The following is a 24,155-nucleotide window of genomic DNA, read 5'->3' as shown; positions in this document are numbered from 1 at the left end:
CCTGGGGTGTTTCGGGGAACATTCTCTTGGATGCTACCCTGGGACACTGTGGCTGTATTGGCAAGGACAGACTGAAATGGCGAGAACTCGTTTCCGGTCCTATCTCCCCAGCGGGGCAGAACTATGGGTGCTTTTTTTTTGTGGGGGAGGAGGGAATCCAAATCCGGATTTCTGCTTTTCTGTTTCTAACGAAACATGAATCCACAAAATCCACACTTCGAATGAATTCAACGGATCAAATCTAAATTCGGATATTTTACCATCTGACCGGGTTTTTTTTAACGATTTATAAAAACGTACACTTGACCAGCGGTGCAATTCCGTCCAAATTTGTTTCCGGTATGAAGGGCTGTATGAAAATTGAGCGAAATTTCATGGTATCTTTTGAAAGGTCTCTGGAAGCACAGTGAAGGTCATTACTAGTCACCGTATTTTGTTTTACAATTCTATGTTTGGAGCTGATTTGACCAAAAGCAGAGATTTTACTGACGAACCTAATACAACTAACTAAACTAAGCTGATTACTGACACTGGATAATGTTTTGGTTGATATGACAACATATTTCTTGATAGCACTGGAGAAATCGTTATTATGTACAATTTCAATAACGATTCTGTAGGCCTCCATCCTGCGTTGTCATAACAAATGATTCTTTTTCGGATTTTCCGTTTTTTGGTGGCGAAGAATCCACATCATCTCGGATCCTCTAAAAAACCACGTTCTTTAAGCTAAAGCTGATTTCACTTCCAAGTACACGGGATATCTTTCAAGTAACAATTTCAGAGTTCTGAAGTCCAAGGAAATCTCACCAACACACATATCTGCTGCATCAGCGCCAGGCCCATAAGTTGACTTTCCACCTGTGCACTCTACACACGCCAAAGCTCCTATGCCAGGCTGATAAGAGCCCTTAGCACATGGAGTACAGGGCTCCACGCCATTCCGCGAATATGTACCAGGAGCACACTTCACTGTAAAAACAACAACTTGTAATTAGAATAATCAGACAAAAACTAGGAACTATGAACAGCTCATAAACTGGTAACTTAATTAAATGTGCGCATAACATTTCGGTTTTGGTAAGATCAAGTCTTAAAGAATTTAATTGTTACTTTGACAATAGCGAAACAGACACGCATTGGATAACAAAGGACAACCCTAAAACGGCAAAACTGACACTCGTCTAAGCTGGATTCATGTAAAGGATATCTGTAAATCGACAATAGTCTACAGGGAGAAAGTGAGAGAGCACGAGTGTTTATAAAGCTGTACCTGCGCCGATCAAAAACATTCCTGACAACTTCGCACTTTAAAAAACAGAACGAACAACAACGACGTCACCAACTTACTTCCGCATTCCTCCCGTCCTCCAGCCGCCGGAAGTATGGTGGTTGTACCCACTGGACAAGTCATGCAATTCGTGTTCATCAAACCGGAAGCGTAAGTACCGCTTGCACAAGGAAAACACTTGGCGAGTCCAGTTGGTGAGAAGTACCCCGGCGCACACTTTTCTGTAAAGAAAGCAAATAGTTTCTAAGCATGAACGCCTCTTGGGTTCCGTTCCAAATTTTTAAATGTCACCTACATTTTTTTTTTTTTTTTTTTTAATAAACTATTATACTTCGCTCGAAGTAATTCTTTAGTAACAGTACATTTAAAAAATTAAGCTTTCATGATGATGTGGACGGATACGAGCTTGATTCATAGAAAACAAGACGTGGGTCTTATTGGTGCTGCAACTGACAACAAGTCAAAAGCCCGCGTCTTACAACACCTGACAAAGCACCCGTTACAGTTTTGTCTGGTCATTGGTGTTCCTGTTTGAAAAAAGTTGGTGAACCTGTGCAGGAAGCAAATTGACTGCTACCTTACTTTCTTTAAGCTAGGGAACAATATACAGTTTTTTTAGACAGGCGAAAATAAAACGTAAGCTCAGTTGAAAATTATTGGTCAGATTTCCAGTGAAAGAGGGCTAGCTCAGTAATGGAGGCTACACTGAACTCTTTGAAACCGATCTGTCATTTTGTCTTATTGAAAACATGAATATCTTGGAATCGGAAGTATAGAATGCTAGGTCCTGGCTGACGTTTTTTAGCTACGATTCGTAAGCTCCTCAAAAATGGAGGTGAGCATCAGAATGTACAGATTTGACTTCAGTGATTCAGTGATGAGTTGGTGCTACACTAACATTAGATCTCATAATCAGTGTTGTTTGTCTTAATGTGATGTTAGACAGCAAGATTGTTTACCATAAAACTGTGTCCATAGTCAATGCCTTGTAAAAGCATAGGGACCCTTTTTAACGAAGATTTTATTGGAACATGTTAATATTTTTGACCCTTTAAACGAAGCAAAAAATGTTGCATTTTTAGTCACCATAACGATAAAAAAAAAAAAAAATCTTACTTTATTTAAGTGTCAATGTATTTAGCGCAGAGCACTAATTGGCGACACCTTCCAGATCGAATTGGAATTTAGAAGTGTTTATTTTTGAGGACAGGGGAAAACCGGAGTACCCGGAGAAAAACCTCTCGGGGCAAGGACGAGAACCAACAACAAACTGCCAAATTGTCTTGCTCTTTTCAAAAGCTATTCAGGAGATTACCTAGGCAAGATGTAAAGTTTTTGGAATCGTTGCCAACAGTCCACGTTCCTTCGGGGCATTTAAGACACTCAAATCTTCCTTCTTGGTTCTGATAGTTTCCCGGTGAGCAGTGTAAACACTTCTCCTGCAGTGAGTCGTAATACGATCCTTTTGGACAGCGGACTACCAAGACATGAAAATAATACACATTTCGTTATAAAAATCCCAAGTAAACTAAATATTGTTAATTGGGCTAATTATTGTTAATGAAGCGACGCGTTTCTAAGAAAACGGCTGAGGTAAAAGTGGTGATACTTCAGGACAACAATGTACGGTCGCACTGTGTCGTTGTACAAGATTGCTGACGGTGCAGTATATCAATCATAGTACAATTCACTCTGATTGTCGCCCTCAAGCCCAAGCTTTAAGGCTGGTTTCCATATGATCGCGGATCGCAGATTGCAGATCGCAATAAGGTCTGCGATCGTCTGCGATCATATGGAAACTACTTCTGCGATCGTCTGCGATACTGCGATCGCGATCGCAGACGATCGCAGAAGATAGAACCATGTTCTATCTAAAGGCTGCTTTTCCATATGATCGCAGACGATCGCAGACCTTATTGCGATCTGCGATCCGCGATCATATGGAAACCAGCCTTTAATCACGTCTCTTCGCTAATTTTCCACTAGAGGCGCGTTGACTTGATCTCTCGTCTCTCGTAAAAACTTTTTTTTCTCCAATTACAAGTGCCAATCATACACGCACTAATTCGCAAAAATTTCACATCCGGTTCTAAAAGAAACACAAGTTGTCATACCATTTCCAGTCAACGTCACAATTTAATGTTCATGAACTTTTGGCGGTAAAAAGTTTGACTGCAAACTTATCATACGTAACTATAAAGTGGTGAATTAATCATCGTGATCCTCTGTATTATAAATACGTCTTGTTAATTGTTGTAATTTTAGAACTAAAGATGGTTGAGAAATAGACCGAAACATATATTGTTGACTTGAAAGGATCGTGGTTACTTTCAGAGTAAAACATAATTAGACCCATAATAAACGTTTTGATCCAAGGATTGTTCGGTAAACAGTCTTTAGCAAGTTAAAATTAAAAGTCACCTGATGCACTCCATATAATGTACTTACTGCACTTCTCTATTGCCCCTGAGTCCTTGTTACACTGGCACAGGTTGTGGGGCTTAGTCATGCCGTCACAGCCAGTTTCTAACGAATCACACTTGCCGATCACTGCACCAGATTCAGAACAGTAAGCCTCAGCGTGACTCAGTTGAAAGCTTTGATATTCAAGGTCAGTGGATGAACGAAGCGGACTCCAGTCAAATGACTTTGCCTGTTGATCCATCTCAGGCCTGGCGTTATTATTGAGAACCTGCTCCAGTTGTGATACGGTTTGAGAAGCTCCACCTGGCTTCTGCCCTGCCACTATGTCCACTTTGACATAAACCTCACGTACTGAGCTTCGCCGGCGCCGTTTAGCTGCGTTAGTTTCGCCGCAAAAAACGTTCACGTTCCCAACGTTACACTCTGCGGGGATATCCCTGCAGACGCCTCCTGGATTAAACTGCTGGCTCAATAAGCCGACGAAGTTCCGTTTGATTTGATCCTGAGCTTCTTGTGAGTTGCAATCACCGGAGTAATAGAAGAATTGAGGGAAATATTTCATGACAGCTTTGCCGGGTGTGTAGCGGACTGAGACAACAACAACAAAGTCGGTTAGTAAACTAATACGTTGAATCAAGGACAGGTCTCCTTCTGCTACTGCGCATACGTTCTGCGCATCTCGGGATTGTAAGTTGTCATATCATAAAAGTACGTAAATTATGATCATCCGGGTGAGTGTAAACCCGAGAAGGACTGTTTGAGGTGACCTTGACTGACGCTCCGACAACCTGAGCAGAAGTCATCATCAGAGTCAAGACTCAGGTTTATTGAAACGAAACAAAGCATTTTGCACGGTTTATCAGTTTTTACGTAGGAAAAGCATATCTTAGCTAGGGTTACCGGATTCCAAAAGGGTAACCACACATTTTTCAGAGATAATTAAGCTATACATTGTCGTACATTTTAATGCTTTTCGATATTATTGTTGCTTTTAAAATTATCTAAAAAAAATGTGCGGCTACCTCAAATTTTCTTTTTGGATTCCATTACCCCTGGCTAAGATCTTCTTTTTCCACATAGTCAGGAACTTTACAAAAATACCTCCGTATTACGTGGCACTGCCTTTGAAATACGAAAGTCTATTCAGATCAATCAATCAATCAATCAATCAATCAATCAATCAATCAATCAATCAACTCAGTCAGTCAGTCAGTTAATCAATCAATCAATAAGTCACGCCATAGGAAAATATGCTGTTGTAAATATCATTACAAATAGTAAGCTATTACGCCGTTATGTCGTGCGTTATCGATTTTGGTAAATTTCTTTGCTGTCTTCGGTAAAACAAATTCAGTGGTTTATGGAGAATGGGAGCACACGACGGCGAAGTTTTCATTTAGTTTTTAACCTGAACTCCGTTCCTACCAATTCAGTTCCAAGATAGTTCGGTCGCATTGCACAATACAAGTTGAACGAAAAAGTTCAAACTGCGTAAACTCACTGATTTTCAAGTGACGTTTTTGATGGGATTTCCATGGTGGTTCTTAAGGTCCCGGAGGCTACGTATAATATCTTTTAATTAGTCTGGGGGACTTGGCGTTTGAGCAAGTCTTTCAGTGTTAGTAATTAATCCGTAATCGGTAACTAAAGAATTTCTGTTAGTATATTAATATTGCGCAATGAAATATTTTAAGGCTGGTGAATAAATGAGAATGAATTATTATTATTCAGTGAGTTACACAGGCATACTCGGAAAAAGGAAATCCGAGTGTTTCTATCAAGAGTCGAACGTAAGAAGGAGGTCTTAGCTCCCAAGAGTCTCCTGTAGCTCAGTGATAGAGCATCCAAACTAGTAATCGGAAGGTCTAAGGTTGGACTCCTGATAGGAACACTCGGATTTCCTTTTTCTGAGTATGCCTGTGTCACTCAAACATAATTCTCATATATTAATCATGTTAATGTTAATTAATCAGTAATCACATTAATGTTAATTAATCATGTTAATATTAATCATGTTAATTAACCCTGCCAGGGGAAGTTTCTTTCTGGCAAGTCTTTTCGCATGTACGAGGTAGTTCGCGTCTCTAGTATTTTGCGTAGTCGGCTTGTTTTTCTCGGGGAAGTAAACAAGCCGACTACGCAAAATCTGACTAGTGACGCGAACGACTTCGTACATGGTAAAAGACTTGCCAGAAAGAAATCTCTGTAAGCAGGGTATAATGTTTGTTAGTAGTGTGTTTGTAAATTATTTCGAACAGTAATAAGAGAAGTATTGTAAAAATAAACTATTTAATAGGTTTTCTAAATTAACTTAAGAAACAAAGCATAGCAGGATGTCAGATGAACTTACCAGAGCAGCCAGGCCATGGAGGTGGCGGACCTCCAAACGGCGTCCACTTTCCGTTACCACAGAGATAGCTGATAGCAGGTGCAAACGCGAAATCAAAGTCTTGATTACAGCTGACTTGGCAGAATCTATTACTAATGCCCCACGCGTTACACGCCAAGGCGCCATTTTCGGGAGGCGGGTACATTTCACAGGACTTAGCTGCAAAGAAAGTCATTAGTCTTTTGAGTTTTTTGCTTGTCAAAACTTTTATTTTCAACTCTTTTAAGGGACACTTCGTCATCGTGATACTGATTTGATTTCTTAACATTTTATGTTCTTGTTCTAAGCAATGTTAAATAATTTGGTGACTATAGATTTTAACCAAGTGCCACATGCCAGCTGGGGCCAGTTGTTCAAAGGCCGTATAACTTTATCCTGTGGATAAGTCACTATCCAACAGTTTCAATCTGTGCAAAGATTTCAGTATTTTCTCTTGTACAAGCGAATATGCACACTCTAACCAGAGTTAAGTTTGGGAGTGTACGAAAACCTTGGACAACGTTTAACGTGAAGTATATTTTAGACCCTGTATAGTGCCTTATCCGGCGGATAAAGTTATCCGGCCTTTGAACAACTGGGGCCTGGTTTCTAACGTTTTTAACTTTCAAAATGTTTTATCGCAGTATTTTATAGTCAAATGTTTAAAGAGATTGCTCCTTATCAAATCAGATCGTGTTTGAATAAAGGATGTGTTGTTGTTACTGTTGTTGTTGTTGAGCTGTTATAGATAAAAAATATATGTATTAGTATTCCAGAGTAACGATGCATGAAGAAAGAAGTTGTTTTACGCTCGTGACACGTAGTTTAACGAGGTATTGTTATGTAATGTTCAAACCACGATCAGCAGTGTTTTTTTCCGGATTAAAAACCCAAGGCGCAGTGGTTTTAGACCCGATAAAACACGTGATGCTAGTTTTTTGAACAGCTTCAAAAACATTCCTGGAAAAGCGTGTGTCAAGAGAGTTCATAACAATGATGCTTTTGTGAACGTTGGAAATTAGCATACGAGAAAAACATTAAACACCGCATACTAATAAGGAAGAGGTTTTATCGGGTTTTAAAACCACTGCACATGATGTTTTATCGACCAATTATTAATTATTAATGAGCTTTTGAAATATTCTGAATACTATCGACAGTTCTATCCTGTCAATTAACATTTGAGCCTTGCTATTTTCTTGCTAAGTTTTTCTCAGTACAGTCAACTCTCTCGTTAGCGACCACCCTTGGTGCACGAAAAAGTGGTCGCTTACGGGAGGTGGTCACTTACGGGAAAGATAAACAAACTAATCCTAATACTGGATTGATTAATTAATTACATAAAAATTTCACCTTAGCAGCTAAAATAAGGCAAATACACTGTAGAAACTAATTTATTTTATTTTTTTTTTTCACATCTATTCATTCTTCTGATGAAACTTTGTATAACATCGTTCATGGTTCATTTTGGAACAAATCACTGTACCAATTCCCGTTTACCTACAGATCTAATTATAGCCATCTTCCCTGTCTGTACCCTGTCGTTATCTGTCAGCAGTCCGGGGAAGCGTCATCAAAATTGAACTTTGTCACTTCTGAGTAATGATTTACAAGCGATCATACGTGATTATGTTGGGTGGTCGCTTACCGGAAACAGAAAACAAAAGAATATGTGTAATTTCTGGCCTAAAAAGTGGTCGCGGTCCCTTAAGAAATTTGAGTGGTGGTCGCTTACGAGAGAGCTCTTAAAACAGTACTTAACTGAGAAACAAAACGGTTGTTTACGAGGTGGTCGCTTACGGGAGGTGGTCGCTTACGAGAAGTGGTCGCTATGAGAGAGTTGACTGTATATCCAAGGTTCTATCAACTCAAGTAACAAAATTTAATAAAGAAATAATTGAAACGAATATTCATTTATTTACCTTTGACTTCGACCTTGAAGGCACAGCTGTCATTGACGTTGTCGGATTGGTCTCTCGCGACGTAGAAAACAAACACCTCTCCAATGTAGAAAAGCTCACCAGAATTCTTGTTATTTTCAACAATTGGAGTGACGTTGGAATTGTCTATGAATTCAGGTAACGTCCACAGAACTCGCGCTGAATCTGTGGTTGTTATAATAGATTTGTCTTCAGGGCAAGATGTGTAGTATGGTGCTTCATTATCTGTTGTGAAAAGAATGTTGTCAAGACACTTGATCTAAGGGTTCGTGAAATGATACATGTCACATTTGAAAGTTTAGTGGCTATCATATCATATACGTTTTTTTTTTTGCGAGGAAAGAGTATCTAAGTAAGTTGAGTTACAATTTATACAGTTTATAAACAGCAAAGTGACACCCGTGGTCCCGGCGTTTATGATAAAAGTCGGTTAACAATAATTTGAGATAAAATGATAACCAAGGTGTATGTTTCTTTTGTTAAAATAACGACTTCACAGATCGAAACCAGTTTAAGTCAAAACGCAGGGAAAAGAGTATTTACCAAGAAACTTGCAATCGTTCAGTGATAAACCATAATTCAAGCCTAATACTGATCCTAAATTACCTGGAGAACCACTACTTTCAGAACAGTCAGGCTATACGTAAAAGAAATGCGATGTTTTAAGTCTGGTGAATATATGATGACTGTATTTACCAAGGTTGCTTTTGTCAGTGGCTGAAAAGATACACTTTCAGTCCGGCTCTACTTGTTATTTACCGTGGCAACCGTTATGAACACGAACAGCTTACTAACCCAAGACCTCCACTTTAAAGGAGCATTTGGCTGTTAATCCAGCTTTGTCTTTCACTGTGTATTCCACGGTGTATTTTCCAATCAGAAACCTCTGCCCTGACTTGTGGGTACTTGTTACGGTCACTTCGGCCAGCGGATCCACACCGATTGAGTTGTCGCTGTATGGAGGCTCTTCCCACGTGATTACTGCGTGATCTTGGTGGAGGCTGTTATTTTTTCTTATGTTCTCGGGGCAGGTAATAGTGGGTGGTTCGCTATCTAAAAATGCAAATGATAAGATGCTACATATAGCTTGACAATCAAGTATGAGCTCAACATGGCGAGATAGGGCGGTTTTCAATTGAGTGACCAAATTAATTACTCCAGCCAATTACAACAGATCTAAACAGCGCAATGAACCAATCAAAATTCGAAGCAAATACAAGCAACCGGTGCCAAGCGCGGGAGAAGGCTCGCGAGTAAGTTACAACTAACTTTGGTTTTGCTTTGCTTCTCATTAGTTGAGAAAGTGCGCCTTTGGACTTAAACGATAAAACATCTTTAAACCAGTTTGGGACACTAAAGGCTCGGCCAAACAGTTGCAACATCATCCAACATTGTAAAACATAACCAAAAGGATATGTTTGGCTTCTGAGTTTGGAGAGCTCTTTTTTCAGAAGCCTCATCAGTCAAAGTGGCTTAAATAAGGAATTTTACTGTAGCTGTAAAGAAGCTGTACAGCGATGCAACATAATGTGGGAAGATATACAAAGTAAATTTACCGTGTTTGTTCGATTAACCGCCCTGGGCGCTTATTTAATTTTGGGCCCTTGAGGGCGGGCGCTTTTTCGAGGATGGGTGCTTATTATTTTCCCAACATTTTCAGCAAGCGAGGACGTTTTTAGAGAATAACAAAACAAGGGATAATAAGTTTATTTCGCTTTAACAAGACAAAACAAAGTGCAAAATCTAACATAAACAATATAAAAGTTCTTCGACTACCGTATCTAAAACCAATTTTAGAACACAAATGACGCCCATCTTACTTCATGCTGTGCTAGTACAGAAATGTTTTTTTGTTGGGAGGGGGATGTGGCGGGCGCTTATTCGAGGGTGGGCGCTCATTAACTTTTCAGGCTTTCAGGGCTGGCGCTTATTTCAAGGTGAGCGGTTAATCGGATAAACACGGTATGTTAATTGAAAGTTTGGGAATGATTAAATCCGTGGATAATGACGACAGAGTTGTTGAAAAACTCACCGACGCAAGGCTTGTGCTCTCCAGTCCAAGTGCCGTCCGTTTGACAAAACCTTAGTACAGACCGATCTGGTGTCCCTTCGAACAAATATCCCTTTGGACACTCGAATAAACAGCGTGTGTGGAATCGCAACTCTTGTGTGACGCATTCAGGGGGAGTCACTTGGGTAAGTGAGATCGAATTCAGCTTTGGACACTTGACCGCTGCGAGACAAATAGAAAGAGTACATAAGAAATAAGGAGGTAAATCTTTGATTTTTAATTCTTTCAGATTAATTAATTTTTCTAGCGTTTAAATTCATATTTTGGTTCTTCCTTTTTTTGTTATTATCTACAACGAGTGTCGAGAATCGAACTAATAAAACTAAATTTAAGAATATTCGTTGATGGCAGGTTGTGTTGATAACCAACAAAAAAGAACCCGTGAAAATCAGTGAAAGCTAAGAATTAATCAATGGCTACAGTTTTGCTTTTAAGCAAAATTAAAATTAAAATTGGCCGGAAGTCTCAGTAGATGGCTAAAGGGAAAATGTTCAAAAACTTCAGTAGTATATACACCTGCCAGCACAAAGACATTGCAACTTTAACTTTATGCAATCGTATATTGCAGTAAGCAACTTACGTTCACAGGTGATGTTTGATCCTGACCAAGTCTTGTCCTGTTGACATTGTCGCACAGGGTTACCATTCATGATATAACCGTCATCACATTTGAAGGTGCACGAGGTCTGATATGAAAAGTCACCCTTTGTGCAGGTTCCAGAAGGCGGATCAGCGTTAGTGACTAGAATTACAGGGCAAGTAATTTCTGCGAAATAACGGTTTCAATAGACCCTTAGCCATGTTGATTCTCAGGGGAATAAAAAGCTTTGTTTTCGCACGGCAAGCCTCGACCAGACACGAATTCAGTGCGAGGCTTGCCGTGCAAAAACAAAGCCTTTTATTTTGAGGTAAAATGACAACATGTACAGAATAGAAGAGAGCAGAATAGAATAATTAGAAGAGATTATCAAAAAAAGAAAAAAACACGTCGCAGCCGTATGGCTGAATTATGTAGTTATTTACAATAATTGTATTAGCCTTTAAAAAAGCGACGACGTTTCGACGTTCGCTTAACGTCATTACCAAGTCAACAATGAGTGAAATGAGAAACGAATATAAATGTAAAAGAATTCCTAGGAGACACAAATAAAAGCGAAAATATGTGATGATAATAAAGTATTCGTACTCAGAGTCACGTAAAGAGTTCATGAGAGTTTGTCGCGAATAGAGTCTTTCTGAGTATTTAACTCAGTGTTCAATTCCTTAATGAATAACATCTCAAAGATCAGGCAATCGAACTTTGATCTACATTTCTTTAGAACAGAGAATTGCTTGTCAACCAAGTCAGTCTTCGATAGACCGTGTTGCTCAAGGTGCCTCCCGATTGCAGAATATTTGTGGGATGGTCACACTACCATTTAAAGATCAGCAATCAGCTAACTCCGTCAAGAGGCAAATGCAAATTTTGAGCGCTAACATTGGTTTCCAAATTAAACCCGTCTTTCAGTCTAAGAAGATTGGCCAAATTCTCGCTCTAAAAGAGACGAAGCCCCCTATTGTCAACAATCAATGCGTGGTCTACAAATTTGAATGTGATCTGTGCGACGCAGATTATGTTGGGTACACCGCCCGTCATTTACACCATCGTATTAACGAACACAAATTTTTCAAACTTTTCAACTTTATCGCAATTTTTTATAGTTAAATTGTTCAACAAATCTCTTCTTCTAGATAAGAGGAAAGAATAATATAAAACTATGATATATACCAGCAGTCTAGATTAAAAAACTGAGCGGGATGACTGTCATGGCTCATGGCGAGAACGAGTGAATTTGTTACCGGAGGGGTGTGAGATTTCTAAAATGTCCTCAAGGAGGGTGCTTGTGTTTTTTGTTTGTCTTGGAAGGCTGACATTTTCTTTCTTCTTGGTTATCTTGCCAGTCCCCCCTCCCCCCAAATCCTCCTGTGTTAATGTACAGCCCCTTACTATTGCAAAAGATATCACTGCCGCTCCAAACAGCAGTGTTGACAGCATTGATTACACACGTCCTTTTTCCATTGGCACTCAGTTCGTATCCGGTATCACAAATCACTTCACAAGTGGATTTATACTCCCGGTTACATGTGCCACCCTTGAGTTTGCCATTCGGTGGGACTGGAAACTTATCACACTTTTTTACTGCAAAATAACAATAAGAAAAACCGGTCGCATTTAAAGAAAGTTGTGGCAATTGTATAGTATAAAAAGTGTAACAATAAGGACAACGTGAACAGTTCTTGAATTGCAGAACACAGACATCAAAGGTTGTTTGTGAATGAATACAAAAATAAAATAAAATGAAACAATTACAACAGGCTACAGCACTGAAGAGAAGCCAGGTTTAAGGTTTGGACACAGGTGAAGGAATATGTGAAAACAACAGATTACTTAAAAATATAGCAGCAAGGTTGGTCGCCATCTTCTAAAAACACCTCGAACTCAACTTGTTGGTAAAAAAGAGAGTGAACAAATAGAAACGAATTGATTGGATTTTTGCTTGGAGAAGTTAATATTTGTGTATTGACTTTCCAGTTGAATGGCAAAATAATAATAATAATAATAATAATAATAATAATAATAATAATAATAATAATAATAATAATGATGATGATGATAATAAGCCAGGTTGGTGGGGGGGGGGGGGGTGGGGGGTAACAAATTACCAAACTGTTTCCTTTGAGGTCCACTAAGTGGATCGACGCTATCACGTGAATTATGCCTTTAATTGGTCATTTGCCGACTCGGATTTCGCGATATCTCCAAAACCGCGGAAAATTATCCAAATTGGTTCAAAATTGATCAAAGCAATAAATTAGAGTCAAAATGGTGTAAAAATGTAAAAATAACGAGAATAAACTGAAAATTTCACATACCGATAGTTTTTATTACAAAATGTACCTCACAGAATTTACTGATTCGAAAAATAATCCAAATTTGTAAGAAAAGACTTGTTATCATTGGCATGGAGACATCAAGCCACGTGGCGAACCATTATTGTATCAACTTGTTACCAGACATGTTTTAGGAAAAGTCATCAAGTTCGGTACTGTTTACCTTAATATTTAAAAAGTTATGAATATTCACCAAATTTCACCTTGTGCGCCTCTTCCCCCCCTCCCCCCAACCCTCCCCTGGCTGAATCAAGTCGAAGAAGGTAGGACATTGAGATTTTCTTGTGATTTTGTACTCTAGACCAATATTAAGTCTTGTTGTTATTACCAAACTTCTTAAGTCCTTACTTTTACACTCGACATATCCAGCAGGGTTCCCTTCGTATCCTTCGAAGCACTTGCAATCTCCTCGGCTGTTGCTACCTTTTTTATTGTTGCCTGATTCAGCTGGACACGGCAGACAAGATTTGGCGTAACCGATGAAATCTTTGTACGATGAATAGGGGCACTCTAAAATGGAAATAGACAGAGAAAGCGTAATGAAATCTTTCTCTTTAATAATGAAACAAAATTCATTTGGATGCATAGAAGTTCCTTTAATGCTATATAAAGGGGTCCTGTCACGGAGCTTTTGCTGTATGTTGGTCAAAACTGTCCAAATATTTCATAAAGAACCTCTTAAGATTGCTGTTAGAGCACCGGGGGGAAATATGAAATGACTTCTCCGAGCAAAAGCTATAATAAATCAGGGGCACCCAACGGATCGTTTCGGTATATTATCTGTTCGGAAGGCCCTTAATCTCCTACAATTTTCTCAAGGGAATTTTTACTTCGAACTTTCGTGATGTGGGAAATTTAAGGCCTAGTGTTTTCGGATTGACAAAAATGTCGTTTCGGGTACCGAAGGTCAGCTAAGATTTTCGGAAAGGAAATAAGACCTAAGGTTTTCGGGAAATGGGCAAAAATGCCCTAGTAATTTCGAAAACACTCAAGTTCCCCTAGAATGACCGAACAGATAAAAATATTATAGCGCAGCCTAAAATAAACCTATAATGCTTGAAAGGCACTCCAGATAGCCTAAAATAGCGTTTCAAAGGATCTGAGAGAAAACTGTCGTTGGGTGCCCCTGATAAATGTTTAGCCATTTCTCAAAGATACATAGGAGCCGAGGTGCCTTAAAAGTGACCAATTTTTTGAAGTTGCAATCCATTTCTATCCTAGCCATCGGCAGCCAAAGAGAAATGATACTAGTTTCTGTGCATTAGTTAAAAAAACTGAACCCGATTATTATCACGTTTACACCCACTAGCTATTCAAAGTGACACTAAAACTAAGACGACACTTCCCCTTTAAGTTCTATCAGTTTTTCGCCATAACTTTTTAAGTCACAGTGCTTTAATTTCACCCACATGATCACTTGAAACCAACCAGACAGCGTTTATTTTATAAAACATGAAAATGTGTACTTACGATGACAGTCCCCGATATATCCACTACCATAATAACCTTTCGGGCAAGAACACTTATATTCCCCGCTCAGAAGCCCACATGCGCAGTCGGCTCTATTATCACATGATCCGCAAAGACTTTTCGTCTGTCCAAGTTCCCAATCTCTTTCGTAAGGATCTTGCGATAAGAACAGAAATAAGTTGAAAGGAAACAATACGTTCACGTCAGCTATTGTTGTTCACAAACAAAGAGATGTATGCCATTGGTCACTGGAACAAAGACCTGTTTTATTTAGCAGCTGGAATACTTAAGGAACAAAAGAGAAATTTGACGTCAATATCAGTGAACAGCAAACATCGTTATGCAGAATTTACTGCCTTTCAAATTGTAGTATCATTACTATTTCGTTATTAAGTACGGGTGCTTTCTCTCGTTTAGATTGCCCGTTGATCAGAGGTTCCCTATCTGCCTGTGAATAGTGCGTTAAATAATGAATGCAATTTGAAGGTCACTGAATCCCAAGAATTAATATTGAAAGGTTTCAAACACTTCCTGAAGCTTGATAACAAAAGTTAAATTATAGGATGCTTTATCTTTCCTGGACTTTCGGAGATGCACGCTTAGATTTAAAAGATTTTTTGGACGTTTGGTTTTTAAAGGCAACACTTAATTTGGTTGGTTTTCAATACAATCCAGAGATTTATTTCTCTCGTGCGATAAATGTTCTCACCAGCTGTATTTGGCATTATCTGCGTGTTTTACAAATGACATCAACTTTTATTTTCAGACTGACCAAAAACAGCGCACAAGAAGAAAAAACCCTTGTGTCTTAGTTCTATATTAGTACAAAAAAACGACATGGAAAACCGACCTGAAAAGAACCACCATTAAATATAATAAAATTTTACTCGTTAGCGACTTACCCCCTCGGAGATAATTCGCAAGCTCCCTGAACTGAGTAAATGAATTGTAATGGAAGGCATGGCTGTTATCTGTAGCAAGCTGTCGTAAAACGTTCATATTCACTCCGTTAGTCACTCCAATGGAAAAAATCTCAATTTTTCCATCTTTAAGGTTTTTGGCAACGGGGTAGGGATCTCCTCCGTCGTTCCACATTCCGTCTGTGAGTAGGAACACGGCAGTCTTCACTAGTTTTGTAGGGCGCTTGTTGCCGCTCAGTCTCCCAAAGATGATGTCATGGGCATACTGGAAAGCATCATGCATATTAGTCATACCAGAGCGAAACTTTAAAGCCTGAAAGCTCTTCTTGAAGTTACATTTGTGATTCTGAGCGTTGAGATTGCTGATATAATTGATATCGATAGTGGCTTTAGTGCCAAATAAAATCACCGAGACGCGAGTTGACGGCAAACTAACACGAATTTGGCTCAGCAACGAGTTAACAAACACTTTTTCGTCGTCGAAGCCGATTTTTGATGTTCTGCTGGCGGAGTCCCAATACCACAGACTTCCCGAGGTATCGAGGAGGAAAATTAGATCTGATACGGAATCGTTGTGATCTCTTTGAAAATTCTCAAGCTCTAACTGACCCTCAAGCCCCAAAGCTGTAGAAAATATAAAAGCTTGGAGGGTTGTAAGAAAAAAACAAACTCCCAAGAGGAACATTTTGCGCTCGAGTCCACAAGAGACTGAAGCTTGCTATGGACGTGGGGATTTGAAAATGACAGATGGACAATTCTCATGGCTATAACAGGTGGACAAACACTGGAAATAGTTGGAGCTGCTCATTGTAAACTGAGCACATTAATGATGCCTTTATTACAATCAATCTACAACAAAGGTAAACATTGGCTGTGTGATGAAATCATGGTCGATAGTGATTTAGTGTCACGAAGGAGCAGATCTGCACAGTTTATCCGACGTTTTTCTAGGTATGTTACTACATCATCAAAACCGCAAGGAAAAAACGAATTAATGGTTATTTTTTTATCATTGTCTATTTATCAAACACTCCCACTTGTTTACTGGTAAGTTACTTTGTCAATAACTCGGCCTTTTTGTACCTGAATTATTTTTTTCAGAAAACTGTAAAAAAGAGCCGATAGCCTTCGCTATTTGTCCACGCTCCCCCGCTAATACTGTCTGTTGTAACAAAAACAAATGGCGGAATAAATTAGTTATGAAACGAGCTTAAAATAGTTGTCAGTTATACAAGTAATGCAGGGTCACTAATGGTGTCGATAGTCGTCCTCGTAGATCAACCGTTTTAGGCTACAATCAGTCGCCTATTTTTTTTACGGACAGTAAACAGGGGCACCCAATGGGAGTTTTCTCTCAGATCCTTTGAAACGCTATTTTAGGCTATCTGGAGTGCCTTTAAAGCTCTGTAGATTCATTTAATGCTGCGCTATAATATTTTTATCTGTTCGGTCATTCTAGGGGGAACTTGAGTCTTTTCGAAATTACTAGGGTATTTTTGTCCATTTCCCAAAAAAATTAGGTCTTATTTCCTTTCCGAAAATCTTAGCTGACCTTTTTTCGGTACTCGAAACGACATTTTTATCAATCCGAAAACACCAGGCCTTAAATTTCCCATATCACGGAAGTTCGAGGCGAAAGTTATTTTTAGAAAATTGTAGGGGATTAAGGGCCTTCCGAACAGATAATTTACCGAAACGATCCGTTGGGTGCCCCTGAGTAAAGCGAGCGAACTATGCAATAGCGCACGAAAATTACTTTCACACGCGCGTCGCCTCGGGAGAGACAATTTTCGCGCTGGCTCGCGTGAGTTGCCCGCTATCCTAAGAAAAACAAGGCACTGCTAGTAGTCTTCAATCGTATTGCTAACTCCTACTAACACATGACAATCCAGATATATAATTTACACTATAACAGTGGTTCTTTATTGCCGATTAGAGCAATTGTAACGCATTTTGGTTTGCACCTCAAATAATTTGTATCATTTGTATTTACCAAAAAATCCATATTACATACCATCAGGGTTCCCATTTGATTCTCGTGAGGCCATGAACATGCTTGTCTCGATATTTCATTTTCTGCTACTTTAAAATTATCTGAACTTTAATATCTCAGTTTAATGTTTCTCGCGAGAAATGGATGAATTTAACCACACGCAGTTTTGAGTCCAGTCTCCAAATAGTAGCTGGCCCAGAATATAAGCCCGTCCCCCCACCCCCAAATTCGATAAGCCCCTCGAGAGCTTATATATTGGAAATGCCCTAAAAAACAAAATAACTGAGCCAAGGCAAATTACACATATCACCATACCGTATCCGAACTCAGCGTGCGAGAGCTTTCACGAAAGTGAGATTTTTGACGGTATCTTCGGTATTCCATTTTCAATAAAGTTTATCGTTGTTGGGTTGAAGTTGGCATGTTCAGAGGAATTACGTAGTCACGAATTTCTAGTAAACGCTCTAATGTTTTCATTTGCACAGTGAAAATTGCCCACACAAATTTCATTTTATAAGCCCACCCACCCCCTCCAATAATAAGCCCCTCAAAAAAAATCCTTTGAAAAATAAAAGCCCCGGGGCTTATTTTCGGAATTTTACGGTACCATTAAAAGCGAACGATTACACCACTCCTGCACTGCACCACCATATTTAAACTTTAATTGTTTTGTCTTGGTGATCTTGGCATCATTTAAAAACGATTTAACACCTACGATCCACTGTGATTACAAAATAAGTCGCGTTCGAAAACAATTTAAATCAACGACCAAGAGGGAAAAAATATTACAAAGAAACAACAACTATTCAGTTGTTGTGACAGCACACAACAACTGAAGAGAAGTACAAACTAGCAGTTTATCTGTTCTTAATCCAAAAAAAAAAAAATGCTAGGCTGGAGTTCTCTCATTTACGTATTGTTAATTATTTGAGAAAAGCATCATTTTGATGTTTATCAAGTCCATTTTTATTGGTGATCCATGCGATCCATAACATTTGTAAAATTAACAGGTCGTGAAGATACGCCCCATAGCTAAAGTTGGCGTATGTACATAAAGAAATGATTCTTTTACATTCGTTTATTTTTGTCCATTGCACCACCAAGCTGATTGCTCAGTCACCGAACAAGTACTTAACGAACAGCACTGAGCAAATCCGCTATCGTATTTTATTCTTGATTGGCATTGGTCCTGCAATGGGCGCTTTTGTCCACCTTTGTCTGTAAACCAACATCATTCTTCTTTTATATAAGTGGAGAATATAATGTTACATACATGACAGACCTGCATGCCAATTGGTAAGTGTAGTGCTTACAGTAGCATACAAGCTTTCCATGTTTATTCAGTTCCTCTCCCTTTTTAACCAGTCAAAAACACCCGCATAAAAGAACAAGTAGATTAAGAACCTCCAGGCTGAAATTCGTCATTTTAGACACCTGTTATATAAGAACCTTACAATAAATACATGAAGACTTATTCTGGATGACCACATTTAAAAATGTGGGTGTTTACTGTATTTATAACCCCTGAACAGTAAGGATTTATGAAATTATCGGGTAGTAAAGTCAAGGTAGAGAGAGAATCATAGACCAAACTTGCGTGTGTGTTAATGAAAGCAATAAAATAATTTATATATATATATGTATATACATATTCTATCTTCCCTGTTTTCCTTGAGTTATCACGCAAATGGCTGTGTTTCGTTAAAACATTGAAAACTTAACAACACTAAGAAGACGCGAATAGACGCAAAACTTAAGCAAGTCACAAATGCGTGCACTCGCAGAGTTTTTTACCAGATCACGTGTAACTTCGACGGATCCGAGATTGCTTGTACAATTACTTAGCTGAGCAGTAAGGGGATCGATTTGAAGCACTACAGGCCGTCCAACGTTCAACGGTGCTCCTCTGCCGCCGACAAAGGGTGGGTTCTCGCGGACCAGGGTAAATGTTTAGCAGCTGGTTTCGGAGTGGCGGAAATAACTGTTTTCATTGAAATTCGCATTTGTCTTTTTCAGTATATGTTTGTATAGTATTGATTCAAATCTCGCTGATAATAATTTTTAAGGTTGACAGTTGACCAAATTTGAAGGAGAAGAAGCGGGCTCAAGTGATTTTAAATTAAACGTCTCCCTGAAATCAGTAAGTGAAGAAAGGTCAACTTAGGGTAACACTTACTCTTTTTATAGTGCAACATCTTCATTTTATCGTGCGTTGAAAATCGATCATGAAGAACTAAATTCAAAGAACAGCAAGAAACTCACTGATTAGATCTAAAGCTTAGCATATCCTGCGAAGTTTATAGTTCGACATAGATTTGACGAATAAAAGAAAGATAGGTTTGCAACGCTGCAACAAAGAAAACAATTAGACTTTTAAGTATTCCTAATTCTGCTAAGCATCCAACTCAAAACGTTTCGAATGCTAATCAGAAATTCTGCAAACGAAAGAAAGAAATTATTTGCATGTTACAAAGGGGAAAGTAGCGACGGTCAATTTGTTATTGAAATTTGCGTGCGAATTAAGAAATCCTGTTGTACCGAGGTAATGTTTGTTATGTCTTTTACGAATTTAAAATACTTTCAACAAATTTATGCCTTTACATTTTAATTCACCATCCCACGAAGAACCGTGGAGCTTAGAAAATACAGTAATGGCATAAATTAGCGGCTAACTGAATGAGAGATGTTTTTGTCAAGCTTAAACGTTGTTCTAACGTTATCGATAAAAAATTGATTTGTAGGTAAATTTCTAAGCATTAGAACTCACTTCTTAATGACATAAAGAAGACGTCTTAATGAAGTAAACTGACAAAAAGAGAATTCAGTCAAGCGGAACATCTGTTCGCGTTAAGTGACAAAGCAACCCACTCAATTTGAATGTTGGAAATCTAAAGCCGAAAGGTATTGGCTGGTTAGGTGTAATCCACAGCAGTCGCAATTACTAGAAACTTCAACGGCGCTAGCAGTAACCTACCACTCCATAACAACTGTCGAGTGAATATAACATCCAGTCTGCAGCTTTGAAAAGCTTCGCTTGTTTACAATTGTGACTTGCCAAAAATCGTGCCTAACACAGCATGTCACAAAAACAGCGACCAAAGCGAAGGTTATCCAATACGCCAAAATTCGTGGAAGAAACCAGCTATTTTAAACTGCTACGAGAAACGAAGGAAAAAGCAGCAAAGCAGGTACGAACAACTCGAGTTATCGTTATAAATTAAACTAACACACGAGGTAAATTAGCCGGCGTACAAACGCAGTGTCGAGTCCGCATTTGTTCGCCGTTTCCCATTTCGGGTTGAAATACAAATATATGCCAAAGCTAGTTTTTTTTTTTTTTTGGAAAAATTACGCTTCGGCTCCTAAGTTAAAGAGTACACGAGCAAATATTCGTAAATATGGTGCAACATCTCGGAGTTTCGATTAGAAAGAGGTCGACTTCAATGAAAACAGGCATCGAGGTTACACAATGAATTTATATGTTCATGAGATTAAACGAACTCAAGTGTTAATTCAGTTTCTCCACAATACCAGACAAATCCTAGAGTTCAATAACTTCTTAAAAAATTTTAAAACATAGCGATAAGCAAAGTAATATTTAAGGCTGTTACTATAGCTTCAAGCCTGTTCGTGGAATGAATCACTTAGCATTTAACAAATGATTTGGTTTCAATTAACAGAAAGCTGAGCAGCTTAAAGAAGCGGAGAAACTCGTCAGCAAGGAATCGCCCACGTCTCGACGTAGGGGAAAAATGCTGTTAAAAACAGCGGAAAACATTGAGAAAGAAGCACTGGAAGAGTTTCAATCCAGTTTTAACGCACATTTAACGCAACAAGCGGAAGTAAGTTGCTACGGCTATGCTGCAAGTTCGGATCAGTCTCCCAGTCTGAAATCTTAAAACGCGCTTAAAACGTTTTTATGTCCACGGGCAAATTGAGCTTCCTGTCAATGGCTGCGTTGCTTTCTTGACGGAGCGTCGACAATGGAGCAAGATAAATTTGGAAAACACGTCAACAAATAAGAGCAAATGAAGTTCCATCCATTGACTGATATATATGGCGTTTGCACACCATATTGTTAAGAGTTTTGGTGTAATAGAATAGTCTTATCAAGATTTCTTTAGCTAATACGAGCAGGACAAAACTTGGTATTTACCGAACAGTTGACAAGAAGTTGACAAATTGTTGGAAGAGAACTGTCAACTAAACAACAGCAAAGCATTTACAACAGCTTTTTGCTCCCCCCGCATTTTTGATAGAAATTTGACAAGTACATAGAGTATAGAAGACAAATGGTTTCGGGAAAACATCTTTCAATGGGTTTTTTTCTGGCTATAACCAGGCGAAAAACACAGTAGTGATTATTTCGTATAATATTTCAAAAACTTGTAGCGAGGTTAGTCGGTAAGGAATCACCATCACCATTGTCTCATTTAGTACAGCTTTTTTTATAGTTTTCGTTTTCCCCCGCAATTTTGATAGACATTTGGTAAGCAGATAATTGGTTTTGGAAAAATATATTTCGGCTTTCTCTGAGTATAACTGAACGATTGATTCACGAGTAATCATTTTATAGAATTAACTTGTAGCCAGGTTAGTCAGCAAGGTTAGTCAGCACTATTGTGTTGAACGGACGCGGCAAAATAACATCTTCGCAATTAATAATTAAATAGGATTGATGGCGGCCCTCACAAAAACAGGAAGTTGAATCATACAAAGGGAAAACCACAGGTCGACGGCTAGCTTATGAATATAACGTGATATCTTCCATTAGTTTGCTTGCAGGCAGAAAGGTTGTCAATGTTAATCCATTTACTTATTGCGTTTCTCTCAATAAATTAAGGTTTTATAAGACTAATTCATTTCTTCTTCGAGCTGAAACGGATGTAGGTTTTGAAGAACCCTTGACAACAGATTGGAATATTTTTCTTCCAGAAATGTAAATATATGACTTTTGTAATTTGCAACATGAACGTGTATTAATATCGCTTAAGTTATTCTTTTTTACAGTTTTCATTGCTACCCGATCAAGTTTTGTAAACGCGGGTAAAATTACATCTCTTAAAGGAAGATTTAAATATGCCAAGTTCGCCTACACCAACTTGTAAATTAATATTTCAATCTTCCACCTACTGAGTTAGCTGTTAGATATAATTTAGCGAGAAAGAAAATTAACCAGAAAGTAAAATTTTATTCCATATCAGTTTTAGTTAGTGAGCCGTTTTTGTCAAAGTGGCAGTGACATCGGGTTGTGCGAGGAAACGTTTTCTCTTTTAAATATTTTTAATCCAGTGTGAAACGGCAAACTCAAGTGACTGTTGATTTCGCAAGCAGGAAGCTGCGCGATTGTTTTGTTGTTGATATTAAAAAACATCAAGCTTAAAAAAAAAATCGATTTATCCCTGGGTTGTCTATATTGAACTTGTCAATTAGTGTTCATGAAAGGCTTTTCTAGCTTTTCTTGTTTTTCCCAAAAATAGTGCCCGATAGATGTAACTGAAATGGTGTGGGTTTGAAGAAAAATAACTTTATGTTAATTACTACGATCCCCGACATGGGTATCCTGTGTCTGGTGTCCATGTGGCACATCAGTCATTCTAGACCCGGTTGTTCAAGAGTGGGTAAGTTGTCTCCTAGCCTCCCACGCAGACGTTCTTAGGGGTTCGTCACGCGTTCCTGCCCCACGAACGTCTGCTGAAACGAACAGCCACTTCCGTTCGTCAACTGCGGACCAATCAGGAGCCGTTTCCCAACTTTGGGTAAACTCGTGTTTGATATTAAAAATATTACCCTAGACAGGATGGCGGACTTAAATGTTGTTTTTGGTCATGTGTGCTAAACGTTTGGTATTAAGGAGTTGAATGCGTATCAAAGAGAAGTCATAGTGCAATTTGCGCAGAAGAAAACTGATGTGTTCGTAAACCTTCCAACTGGTTATGGAAAGTCACTTATTTATCAAGCTCTATCGTTTGTTTACAATTCAATTCTTGAAGCTGCTGGTCACTGATTGTGGTTGTGGTTTCGCCCCTTGTAACTCTTATGAAAGACCAGGTAGGCAAATTGGCAAATCTTGGAATTCTTGCCGCTTCTCTCAGTGAAATCACTGAAGAAAATGCAGGGTGTTGTGGAAGGAAAAATTTCAATCGTATAAACTATATGCACGTCCGGAAGCGAAAATATCTCCACGGGTGATGATTTCCGTTGTTACGCAGTATGTGCTTGGATTTACTTGTCATAATGAGTCAATGCTGATTGGTCTGTTCAGACAAAGGCAATTTGCCGACGAACAGAAGTGGCTGTTCGTTTCAGCAGACGTTCGTGGGGCAGGAACGCGTGACGAACCCCTAAGAACGTCTGCGTGGGAGGCTAGTTGTCTCCCAGGGGAATGAAATGCAGTAGTGTATACCAAACCAATAGATAGCGTTTTTGGCGACATCTGATTGGTTACTTAAACTCCGAAGATCATTTGCTATTCGCCTCCCGGCTTTGTCCATCATTTTGCGAACAAATTGTTTCACTAATCATGGACTGAAACAATTTTTGGCCGTTTTTTCCTAGAGGACGCATTATCCGTCTGGACGAACTTGGGCAAACATTCGTTGTTCGTCTGGTTATTGCGTCTCCAGTATAAAGACGGGCACAAGACATATTAAGCGTCTAGACGAAATATCTTCCGTTGCTCGTCTTCAACGACGCACAAATAAAAATAGTTCGCCCAGACGGATAATGCGTCTTGTGCTCGTCTTT

General features: G+C 38.9%; 2 protein-coding genes across 2 annotated transcripts in view; one reads left to right on the top strand and one right to left on the bottom strand.

Moving 5' to 3' along the window:
* LOC146463050 (sushi, von Willebrand factor type A, EGF and pentraxin domain-containing protein 1-like) overlaps positions 1-16,123 on the bottom strand; it is a 33,638-nt gene extending 17,515 nt beyond the window's left edge. Inside the window, exons 1-13 of the mRNA XM_085084883.1 lie at positions 15,398-16,123; positions 14,496-14,651; positions 13,374-13,535; positions 12,082-12,273; positions 10,675-10,860; positions 10,056-10,256; positions 8,819-9,076; positions 8,006-8,248; positions 6,066-6,263; positions 3,740-4,303; positions 2,607-2,768; positions 1,351-1,512; positions 811-972 (exon numbers count right to left, since the gene is read on the bottom strand). Coding sequence (XP_084941009.1) covers positions 811-972; positions 1,351-1,512; positions 2,607-2,768; positions 3,740-4,303; positions 6,066-6,263; positions 8,006-8,248; positions 8,819-9,076; positions 10,056-10,256; positions 10,675-10,860; positions 12,082-12,273; positions 13,374-13,535; positions 14,496-14,651; positions 15,398-16,100 — 3,349 coding nt within the window. The 5' untranslated portion in view covers positions 16,101-16,123. The remainder of the gene's footprint in view (positions 1-810; positions 973-1,350; positions 1,513-2,606; positions 2,769-3,739; positions 4,304-6,065; positions 6,264-8,005; positions 8,249-8,818; positions 9,077-10,055; positions 10,257-10,674; positions 10,861-12,081; positions 12,274-13,373; positions 13,536-14,495; positions 14,652-15,397) is intronic.
* Positions 16,124-20,281: 4,158 nt separating this feature from the next.
* LOC146463049 (uncharacterized) lies at positions 20,282-22,787 on the top strand. The gene is made up of 2 exons (XM_085084921.1): positions 20,282-20,596; positions 21,089-22,787. The coding sequence occupies exons 1-2, from the start codon at positions 20,486-20,488 to the stop codon at positions 21,305-21,307; spliced, it is 330 nt and encodes a 109-aa protein (XP_084941047.1). The 5' UTR covers positions 20,282-20,485; the 3' UTR covers positions 21,308-22,787.
* The last annotated feature ends 1,368 nt before the right edge of the window (positions 22,788-24,155 follow it).

This window comes from Pavona decussata, unplaced genomic scaffold (assembly GCF_977016875.1).
Source record: "Pavona decussata unplaced genomic scaffold, jaPavDecu1.1 SCAFFOLD_181, whole genome shotgun sequence".
In the NCBI taxonomy this organism is placed as follows: Eukaryota; Metazoa; Cnidaria; class Anthozoa; order Scleractinia; family Agariciidae; genus Pavona; species Pavona decussata.
The sequence above is the reverse complement of the archived record's forward strand: the minus strand, read 5'-3'. Positions and strand labels throughout refer to the sequence as shown.